This window comes from Lygodium microphyllum, chromosome 8 (assembly GCF_053477565.2).
Source record: "Lygodium microphyllum isolate KBCC chromosome 8, Lygodium_microphyllum_v1.1.10, whole genome shotgun sequence".
NCBI classification, from domain to species: domain Eukaryota; kingdom Viridiplantae; phylum Streptophyta; class Polypodiopsida; order Schizaeales; family Lygodiaceae; genus Lygodium; species Lygodium microphyllum.
Window position 1 is genome coordinate 136,365,968 of NC_141142.1, and position 12,089 is coordinate 136,378,056.

Consider the following 12,089-nt stretch of genomic DNA (forward strand, 5'->3'; position numbering starts at 1 on the left):
TAGGTGGAAGTGTGAACTATCTTTTCTCTAACCCACCGCGTGGGTCCACCATAACCTGTGACCACTCATCAGTGGCCAGCTCCAATGCACTTTTCTTTATATCTAATTAGTGCAAAGGAAATAAATTTAATAAATCATTATATAGACAAATTAATGAAAAAGGATACAAATTCTGTTTCTATAGAGTTGTGACATTATTTCATTGCATGTGAAAGCCAAATTGATTGTCGACATACATAAGCACCACCTTAATCCCCACCTTGACCACATGGATCTTGGCTCGTAATCATTAAGATTAGACTCGCTACTTGGATTGTAGCCCATCGATGCCACTATCCAGTCTACAAAGCCACCCAATGGCCGTGTTCTACACTGCCACACCAATTGTCTTGTAGAGTTTGTCAACCACAACAACCAGCTAGTTAGACACAATGACCAGCAGCTAGCCATCGCCACGGGCTAGGAATACTTGGCGACTAGTTTTGCCCTTGGCAAGAGTCAACTCTTCTTTCTCTCTCATTAACAAGAAGTCATCTTTCTCACACCTTGACAATACAAGGCTTCTTTGTACCATCGAATTTTTAATCTCTCTCTCTCTCTCTCTCTCTCTCTCTCTCTCTTTCTCTCTCTCTCTCATTCTAGCCCTCTCGCAACCCATGTCATCCCTTCCACCATCATTTGTCGCTTGCTCGTCTAACCTTTGCACGTCCTGATTCGCCGTTGTTTGCCCGTTTGACCATCACGATCCGTGATTTAGCGCCCCATTAATCCACATTAAATACGCTTACCTTATTATTCCTACCACTAGCCTTAGTTGTTGGTCAACTCTTTCTTTAATGCCTTGAGCCGTTTGGCACTAAAGATGGCCCGTGAGACCTATCATGGTCACCAATACTGACCTATAGCATCTCAAAGATACGATGGGGTCCCCCAAGAAAAGTTGGGTATCCCCAACATCCAACAACTGCACAAGAGGGGAGAAGAGCGAGAAATACTTGGTTATTTGAAGCAGCATTGACAAAGCTGATGGATTCTCACATAAAGAAGGGCCTAGAGGCCTTGAGATGTGTGCAAAATGCAGGATTAGGATATGGAAAATATCAAAGAGATGATGGTAGCAATGTGTGATGAGGCCATACAACAAATCACGGAGGAGATGGCTAAGAAGGTACAAGAAGTCTTTGAGATGTGTGCAAAATGCAGGATTAGGATATGGGAAAGATCAAAGAGATGATGGTAGCAATCTGTGATGAGGCCATACAACAAATCACGGAGGAGATGGCTAAGAAGGTACATGAATGGAAGAACGAAATATACGAGGAGATTACAACACACTTCACCTCTTGGAAGGTAGACATTGAAGCCTCTCTCCAAAAGAGAAATAGGGTGATTGAAGAACTTTGGGATGAGATTATTGAATATCGGAACCAGCTTGACCTCCTTAAGGAGGGGGAAGGGAAAATCACCGAAGCAACGCCCAACAATGTGCAAACTAAAATAGATGAGCTAAAGACACACATGATGAAGGAGATTAATACATGGGTGACCATAGTGAAATAAGCACAAGCGGAAGTGGCTGAAAACTCCAAATGGATCAAAGTGGCAAAGAAGATGCCAGTAAAGAATAAAAAGCTTGTGAATGCAGTGCTTGAAGAGGAGAAGAGAAGGAAAATGAAAGCCTTGCATGTTTGGGTGGTCGGGTTGTTGAAAGAGGGAGATAGCCTTCTAGAAGATGCCAAGAGCATATGCGGAAAAATGGGATTGGAGAACCCCTCCATTTTGGAAAAGGCATGGTGCATAGGGAAGGATCTAGAAAAGGGATGACCCCTTATCATCAAATTTATTGATTTGGAGTCACGAGACAAGCCTTCCTTTCCAAAAGGAGGGCTCTCAAAGGAGAAAAAGTAATACCTTTAGGATGATATCGCCTAGGTAACCCATTGTAGGGAGTGCATGCGGCTTATGAGACACACTTGAAGCTCGCAGTGTGGAGCTATAATGGAGCCATGAGGTGGTGACCCTCATGAGAACTTTTTCAGAGGATCCCCCATCACTTGGAGGACCCCCCATCGCTTGGTACATTTATGGTGTCTTTGTTGTTGTTTGGTACTTTTTATATTTAAATATCAAATATTGTTTGGTACTCACCATCACTTGGCGGACCCCACATCCCTTGCCTGAGGCCCCCCCATTGCTTGGTGGTGACCCTCATGTGAACTTTATCGAAGGGCTATTCTAGGAGACCTTCATTGACAGGGATGTGATCCTATATATAGAGACACACCGGAGTCCAGGCGTGCACTTGCTAGAGGTGAGAGGCTATAGATGGGGGATGGCATATCACCCTAGAGCTTGATCACGAGGGGGGACCAAAGGTTCTAGAGGAAAAAAGAGTAGAACAGTGAACATTAGCAGGAATGACCTTCTTAGCAAAGTACAAAGCAGCCCTTTAAGGGACTTCCATATCAAAATATCCATGCATATGATTGGAATGATGATAGCACCTCAAGAGTTTGACAATTGAAATTCCACATGTTTTTTGTATTCTTAGTATCCTTCATTTAAGAATGGAGGGGATGGATCAGGGCTTTCATTTGTTTGTGTATTTCAATAATACCATAGAAATATTTTCTGCTGGTTTTCTAAAAGGTGTCACACTTTGGTTTGTACAGCGAGATAATGCATTCTGAAATCCTTAATGAAGCTGGCGAAGCTTTGGCAGAGAGGCAAACGGCAACGACCATTGAGGAAAGAGAAGAAGAGACAGGACTACTTTTGGACTTCTTACTGCGCGTGCAGCTGCAAAAACAGGAACTGGCTTGCAGATTGAAAAAGGATCTTTCTTGTCTTACATCTGATGTACAAGAGGTGAAAAGAAGACGTGCTGCCTTGAAATGTAATGGTATCGACAAGGGAGTTCAAGAAGACCAGGGAATTTTCAGTAAAGTTTCTAATTTGGAAACCTCAAGGAACTTAGGAGCATTAAAGCATAAAAATCTGGACACAGGGGATGAGGGGGAAAATGAAATGCCAAGGCAAGGATCAGTAGATGATACTGAGACTGAGTCTGAAGCAAACATAAGTGGAGGGAAACGTAAACAAGAAGAGTTGCAATCAAAATGTGCTCGTTTGATGAGCAACTTTGATCAACTTGAGCAAGTCTATTTTGCTATGCGTTGGAAAGTTCAACCTGAGTCTTGCAGTAATATAACTCACTCTGAGAGTAAGTGCACCAGTACAGCTACAGATGCGATGCAGGGTGAAGGCTTTCACCTTTTCAACAGTCTTGAACAGGACTATCTTGGATGTTTCTTTGATAGCTTATGCAAGTATGCAAGGTATAGCAGATTTGAGGTGAAGGCCACTCTTCGCCATGGTGACCTGATGAATACTGCCAATATGGTCTGTTCGTTGGGCTTTGACCGTGATCAAGAATACTTTGCAACAGCTGGAGTTTGCAGACGGATCAAAGTTTTTGAATGTGATGCAGTTTTGAATGAGAATGTAGATATTCACTTCCCTGTTATTGAGATGGTAAACAAGTCCATGCTCAGTAGTATTTGTTGGAACAGTTATGTCAAAAGCCACATTGCATCAAGTGACTATGATGGTGTTGTGCAGGTATGGGATGCAAACAGTTCTTGTGGTCAGATGTTTAGTTTTGGTTTAATTTCAATGTTTGTCCCTGAGCGTCTCCTATTGCAAAACCTTTCAGATGTGTTCTATATATAATTTCGTCCCTGGTGCAGTAATTGTCAAGCTCACAATTTAAAACATTATCCTACTAAGTTTTTAAACCAGAATGTTTGAAGGATGAAGATTGCGTATTCAGCAGCTTATGTAATTTAACATGGGTAATGACTCTGGAAGCTCTATAGCAGATAACCAGGGTTGTTTAGAGTGGAAGATAATAAGTGCTGTCCTTAGCAGTATCTTGAGGTATGAAGTGGGGAAAGTGACCATAAATGAGCAAATAGACTCTCATATAACCTTTGCTTGTAGATGGTTCTTGCAATGTAAGTACTTAGGATAAATGGTCTGACGAGGTCATTTGTTCTATAGTTGAGAACCAGGGTTGGAGAAAAAAAGTCCCTGTGGGCATCCAAAAGGATAGAGAAATTGTATTTATACCCACCTGATCAAAATAGACCAAGGTAAGATATGATACATGCAATGTATGGGACAAACATTAACACTGTAGGTGTTACAGATCATATGTGGAGTTGTATGGGCATTTGACTGGCCAGCTTTGGGCGCATTTCCTCTTATTGGGTGGGCCATTTCTTGACTGCCAACCTACATTTTGGGCCTTTTTGGTAGTTAGCCGACAGCTAGAATGGCCCTTGAAGTTGAATGGGAGATTGTAGAAGATGGGAGATTCAATGTTGATGTAGGAGTGATGGCTCATGATCCTCCATGAACTGTTGTACCTACAAAGTAAACCTCACATGCAATCACTTCCTAGGGAAAAGTGGTAGTCTTTTGTTTATGCACAAGGCATATGATGTTCTCGGGTTGGGAGATGGGTTAAACTCCAAGCAAGCTTAAAGTGTTGTCTCGCACTCGAGGACCCAAAACTGTGAATAGGTTATTGTGCAAATACTATAGTGAGTGCGTGTGTATACATAGTCTAATACATAGTTAGAAGACTGCTTCATGGATTCTATGAGTGATGACTAGTGCTTGATGAAGCAAGGGATCTTGATCTAATGAAGATGGGAAGAATTGTGGGTGTTGAGGGAAAAGGTAGTCATTGATGAAGATGCTAGGGAGATACTGATGTGGGATAGACAGGAGCAGGTATTCAATCCAATGAGCTCTTGAAGAACATGGGTCTCTGCGGATCAATCACACATGGTAGCTGATGCAATTGTCGGCTTCATATGGAAGAACATGGGTCTCTGCGAGATCAACCACTACATACCATAGGGAATTGTGCCATACATTCCCGTATGCGGTCTCTGTCCAACCATAGCATGAAAAATCATGCTTCCACCAAAGTATCCTAGTTGCCCCATCAAAGTTTGCATACCCAGTTGTCTAAAATCCATTGGATTGGCACTTCTATGATGGCCTTGCATTTGTATTCCTTGCACCATACGTACCAATTGTTTTGCTTCATTAGCATCTTTAGGAGCTTTAGTGAAGGCTTTGGCATTTCCTTCGGTGTACCTTGCTGTTCTGAAGGTGTAGAAGATGACATATTCTTCTTGCCCTTGGTGTCCTTTTTTGGTGCATTAAAAAATCGGGTGAGCTGAGGATCCTTTGCGAATTCAGCAGGGAAATTTGTTGCTATCCTCATCCGATTCTTAAACGAGTCATCAATTCCTCTTCACTTTGATTGACATCGGCCTCCTTATGCCTTGAAGGCTCTATATCTTGCCTAACAACAATATTTTCAGCTTGTTGTCCATAGTTTGAGCCTTGTTCAAGCTCAAGCATTGCATTTCCTTCATTCCGATGTGAATGTTTATACTAAGAGGCATCATCACTGCTCGATTGTATCTCACTGTATGAAGATATATTGTTATGATTTCTTAGTTGAGAGAAAAAATCAGCACTAGTACAAAGTTTTGGCTCGCAATCATGTGTCTTAGGGCCACCAAATCAAAGGAGTGGTATTCTCGCAATGGAACCATGAAACCAATCTTCCTTCTAGAAGAGGGTGGTAATTCCTTGATTAAGCACTTAATTACAACAATCAACAGATAAACATAAATTGAAATACACAATTTACCTTAAGAAACTTGGACATTGGACACCCTATTGGCTCCCAAACTAGCATTCCTTTCAGTATTTCTTTAACTTTCATTGTTAATGGAATGAATACAAGCTGAGATTCCACAATCTCCTTTGCCTTTCCAAACGCCCCTTGCTATAATAACAATCAACAAGTAATTTGGGCCATTTGTCCCTTGACTTTTCACCCAGGACTTACATAATTAGAATCACAAACTGGTCAAATGTTGCTCCAATCTACAATGAATGGGATGTCATTTGAATTTCCTAACAATTACACAACTTTTAGGTGCTGAATTAAGTGTACGATGCCTTCTCCTATTGGCTAGAGTCCCAAGGTGGTTGTCAAATCCTAATTTTTGCAAAAAATTAGGGTTTATAGCAGAGATCTCTTTGCTTCCATCAAATTTGGCTGAGATCTGATCCAAATGGCTGAGAAGTGTTGAGAATAATTGGACAAAGGTTGGAGAAGGTGGGAGAATGCCAGAAGAGAGAGAGAAATTTCTGATTTCCACGCGAGAATGTTTGAATTCTGATTGTTGCTTGTACTAGATAGCATTTAATATTGTCGCCTCTGCTCAAGAGGTACCAAATTGTTGTTGCTAGCTTTTGGGAAGGCAAAAACTATTGTCGCCTGCTCCAATTTGGTCTTCTCTTGCCTCTAGGTGCCTCAAATGGTCCTCCAATGGCTATAGATCAAACCAACAACTTCTCCTCCTTCTCTCTTGCAAGCTGAATGAATTGAATCTCTTTCTTTAGCCTCTAAAAACGTTTTTCTGTCTTGCATGGGGATTTTTGCCAAGTGGCAACCTCCTAAATCTTTTTTTCAACATTATTCAGTCATTTAATTAATTTTTAAAATTATATAATTTGAAAAATTAATTTATACCATTTTGACCTTGCCCAAAACTAAATGTACTTATCCATAATTAAATTGGCTAGGCCATTTGGAGCCTAGAGTGGTCCCAAACCTCTGTTGACTCTTAGAATGACATTAATTAATTAATGAATGCTAGTCCCTAGTGTCACCACTGACACTTATTGGCCAAACAATTGTCCAAGGTTCAAAACCGATACGTACTGAACCCCAAAGCTCAACTGACATAACTTATCACAACTTTTTCCTTTGACAGGCATTGCATCCTCGGGGTCCTTGGCCTATTACCATGAAATAACTACCATGTGTATCACATGTGCTAAACAACCTTACACATTTGATTAATAACTCGATCAAACGTTATTAGCAAGATTAAAGCATCTCAAAATTTCACATCCTCATGACAAGAGTCACATTGGATAGAGCTATTTCACTTTGTCAAGCATGACGAACCCATCTACCACGACAACATTTGAGGAGGTTGCACCACAACCGGATCATAGCCATTATCACAAGACACCAAAGACTCACCACCATGCATATCAATGGAGCAATTAAGGACCACATCATAAGTGAGATCCTGTGTTGATCTTGAGATTAGCTATATCCTATAGTCTCCACCACAATTTTTGAAAATAGTTATTTTAGATTATATTTTTCTTTTCTTTCTACTAATGGGACAACACTAGACATTGTTCTAGTCTAGCATGGTCTCGTCAAATAATATAAAAGCAATATTTTTATCTTGCTTTTTTCCTATTGAGGAGAGTAACATTTTTGTATGCACCAATTTTGGGTCGTTTTGGTGCGAACTCAAGCAAAAGCCCCAACGTTTTGTTAGAGATTGAAAATTGATGGATTTCAAAGAAAATTTCACCGAATAGAGTCGAATATGATCCAAGTCTTGGATTATGTCCCAAATATTATGAATTTGTATCAAAATCATAAAAGCCCCAAATTATGCTGGAAAATTCAAGAGAAGATTACAAAAGCAGAAGTGCTGATTACTATTTTTTGGTGAATATTATTTTTGTGGAGTTTTAGTGCCTTATTTTTTGGGCACTTGGATTATATTTGTACTTTATGGACATCACCACATTATCATGGATGTATTGTGAGATGGAAGGATCGAGGTGCAGCTGAGATTCAGTAGACAGTGTGAGAGTGAGAGACAGAGTTGAAGCACGACACCCAAGAGAATAGACTGAAAGAGTGTAACCTGAAAGTACAAAGTACAACCCTTAAACCTTAGGGTTGTAGGGGGTGTTCATACCCGACACACACTAAGTGCCCATAAGTGTGTAACATAAGCACATAATCACATGCGACAATAAGACTATAAGTCTGGGGGAAAAAACCTCTCCTACCGAGAGTAAAAAGTGCCCCAGTGTCCTACTGATCACCGACACTTCCATATGAGCGTAGGCGTAAGTGAGGCGTGAGTCAAATACCCAACAAACCCCCCTGGAGTGAAGAGTGAAGAATACAAGGATCATCTGCCACCAAAGGATATCAAATTTAAAGCATCGCGAAATGCTTCAAATTTGTCACGAGGAAGAGCTTTGGTGAAGATGTCTGCCACATTACTGGTGGTAGGACAATAGACAAGGTTGATATCACCTGCATGTAGCCTCTCTCTGACAAAGTGATAATGGATCTCAATGTGTTTCGTACGAGCATGAAACACTGGGTTCCGTGCCACTGCAATGGCACTCTGACTGTCAGTGAACAACGGAGTAGGCTCCGTAACAGATACATCCAAATCAGCTAGCAAGTGTCTAAGCCATACGCATTCAACTGTGGTAGTGAAAGCTGCCTTGTATTCAGCTTCACATGACGATGTGGCAACAGTGGATTGTTTCTTGCTAAGCCAAGAAATGCAAGAAGAGCCAAGAAAGAAACAATTGCCACTAGTGGAGTGACGTGTATCATAATCACCAGCCCAATCAGAATCACTGTAAGCATGTAATTGCAGTGGTCCCCCCTTGGCATAAAGCAACCCAAGAGATCGAGTACCCTGCAAGTAGCGAAAAACACGCTTGACAGCTTGCCAATGTGACATACGTGGCTGATGCATATACCTGCTCAAAGCTGAAACTGCAAACTGTATGTCCGGCCTAGTGTTGCATAGATAGATGAGACATCCAACTGCAGGAGCATATGTATGTATATCAAACAAATCACTGTCATCATGTAATGACAGTTTCAGTCCAGGTTCCATGGGAGTACAAACTGGCTTGCAATCCAGTAAGCCAAACTTCTCAAGAAGCTGCCCAATATGCCTTGCTTGTGATAGCCCAATACCTCGAGCATTATGTATGAACTCGATGCCCAAGTAGTAATGCAAAACTCCCAAGTCAGACATGTCAAAAGTTTGCTGCAAATTTTGTTTGAATGCTGAAATCTGATCAGCATGTGTTCCAGTGAGCAAAAGGTCATTAACATAAAGACATATAATTAGCATAGATCCCCCTTCTTTACATACGTAAAGGGTAGACTCAGATGAGCTGTTTAGAAACCCCTGACCAAGCAAGAAAGCATCTATTTTTGCATACTAAGCTCTAGGGGGTTGTTTCAAACCATATAGTGCCTTTTTGAGCTTGCATACCAAATGTTCTGAGCCTTCAACTGCAAAACCAATGGGCTGCTGTACATAAACTTCCTCCTGAAGTTCCCCATGTAAAAATGCAGTCTTGATATCTAGCTGATGCATTGTCCAACCATAATGTGCAGCCAAAGCAATCATAGACCTGATGGTCGTCATACGGGAAGTAGGAGCAAACGTCTCCTCATAATCAATGCCCTTTTTCTGTGCGTAGCCTTTAGCTACAAGCGGTGCCTTGTATTTATCAATGGATCCAATCTGCTTTCCTTTTCAGTTTGTAGACCCATTTCGTTCCAATAGCTTTCTTCCCAAATGGCAAGGACACCAAATCCCAAGTTTGATTCTTAGTAATAGAATCTAATTCAGCTTTCATAGCTGCCATCCAATGCACATTGTGTTGTGCATCCTCATAACATTCAGGCTCTTCATTATCAAAAGTACTTGCTGCCATAATAAACTCCATGGTATGTGCTGAATCATGCAAACGAGTTTGCCTTCTAGTACGACCAGCCATGGGTGCATCCAAAGGACTATCTTGCATAGTCTGCAAATACCATCTAGGTAACTGTCTAGCATCCTGACTGTGTGCAAGCTCTTGCTGAATTTCAGTTTCAGCATGATGCTGAATATTTCGATCAACCAATGGCTGCATTTCTGCACTTTCCATAAGAGCAGCTGGCTGAACATTAGGTTCATTTTTTGAAGCTCCAGCTGAATCACCAAAAGTAATGGGCAGCAGCCCTTCAAAAACATCACGGGCAGCCTGATATGTGTCCAAACCAGCCAAGGATAATTCTGATTTTTCATCAAAAACAACATCCCTGCTGACAAAAACCTTCTTTGTAACGGGATCATAGAGTTTGTAGCCTTTGCTCTCATTGTTATATCCCATAAAAATGCACTTAACAGCCTTGTTGTCCAACTTTTTTCTAAGTACCTGTGGAATATGGGCATAGGCAAGACACCCAAAGGTACGAAAGTGACCAACAGAAGGTTTATGGCTGTTCCAAGCCTCAAAAGGTGTGATGGTCTTCAAGGCTTTGGTAGGGCATCTGTTCAAAATATGGCAAGCACACATGACTGCTTCCATCCAAAAACTATGAGGCAAGCTTTTTGCCTTTAGCATACATCTGGCAATCTCCATGAGTGACCGATTCTTCCTCTCTGCTACCCCATTCTGCTGTGGAGTATAGGTTGTAGTATACTGATGGACTATGCCCTTCTGCTGCAAAAAGGAATTCAGCATAGAGGACATGTATTCCCCCCCTCGGTCCGAATGGAGAGTCTTAATCTTGCATCCAGATTGATTTTCAACAAGTGCACTGAAAGCCAAAAATGCATCATACACTTCTGACTTCTTTTTCAAACAGTAGACCCAGCAAAAACGTGTAAAGTCATCAATGAATGTCACAAAATAATAACAACCGCCCAATGACATGGTCTGCATAGGCCCACAAACATCTGAATGCACCAACTGCAATCTGGTTGTTGCTCTGAAAGCAATATCACGAGGAAATGAGAAACGATGCATTTTTCCCAAAATGCATCCCTCGCATAAGTGCTCAGGAGGTCTCTCCAAGAGAGATAAGCCATCTAGCATCTGAGTACGCTGCAAAAGCATCAAGCTGCCAAAGTTTACATGCCCCAAACGAGCATGCCATAACTCCGCCTGTATCATAGCAGGAGTAAGAGGTGATGTCAAGTATGCCGACTGATCTACTGAAAGAGCATCCAATTCATATAAACCATGACACAAAGATCCTGTCAAGACCAAAGTCATGCGTTCTTTATCTCTAACCATGCAACGGTCCTCATCAAATGTGACCTGCAAACCACAACGTGCCAAAGAAGAAATAGAAAGCAAATTCTTCTTGATTCCAGGCACAAACAAAGCATCCTGCAGGCGGAGAATAGAGCCATCAATGGCTGTGAGCTGAATCTTCCCAATACCACGAATAGGGTATGATGCATTATTGGCACACTGTACCGATTTTCCAATGGGAGGTGCATTAACTGAAGCAAACAAATCTTTGCGAGATGTAATATGTCTAGAAGCACCACTGTCAAAGAACCAAGTGTCAGCATCCTCTGTAGAGCTAAATGCTCTATCGGCCCAAGAGATGTCATAACTACAAGTGTAAAAACAATAGTCCCTGTCCACAACAAAGGACGCGGACTCACTAGCAGTGGAAGGAGTAGTAGAAACAGACATTCTTGACTCCTTCTTCTTCTCTTTGGCAATGCGCTTCCTGCACTCAGTGATATAGTGGTCGGGCTTCTTACAATAATGACATTTTCCTTTTTTAGCTTGCGTCCCCCCTTGTGTCTGATTCTGCGATGCGCCCGAAGTGCCAGAACTCTGTGGAGCATTTTTCACCTTGCTGTTTTTGCCTTTCTGTCGTGCCACAAAAGCCTGCTCAGAGACTATAGCATCCACGCTACTATTTTTTCGTGTTTGCTCCTCCTCTAGAAGCAAACTAACTAGTTGAATAAAAGTGAGTGGGTGCTCAGCAATCCTCATGGTGAGGTTCAATGCAGTATGAAAAGATGAGTACGAAGGAGGTAAGGAATTCAAGGTGGTGGATATCAACTGTGCATCCGAAAAATACTCATCTACATTCATGAGCTGCTCCCTCAAGTCCTGAATCTTATTCAAGTGATCCTGCATAGAATCACCCTCATGCATCTTCAAAGTTTCCAACTCTTTCTTCAAGAAAGAGATTCTAGTCTCATTCTTTCCTGCAAACATATGCTCCAAAGTCAACCATGCATCTCGTGAAGAAGATGCCGAACCAATGTGAGGGATGATGGACTGTTGAACTGCCAGAGCAATCAACGACAAGGCCTGTGTATCACGTGTATCCCAAG

General features: G+C 41.6%; 1 protein-coding gene across 2 annotated transcripts in view; it reads left to right on the forward strand.

Moving 5' to 3' along the window:
* Positions 1-12,089, forward strand: part of LOC148032905 (protein SPA1-RELATED 4-like) — a 111,958-nt gene that overhangs the window by 51,999 nt on the left and 47,870 nt on the right. For both annotated transcript variants that reach the window (XM_087683593.1, XM_087683594.1), the window contains one exon: positions 2,673-3,621. In XM_087683593.1, the coding sequence (XP_087539719.1) occupies positions 2,673-3,621 (949 nt within the window). The remainder of the gene's footprint in view (positions 1-2,672; positions 3,622-12,089) is intronic.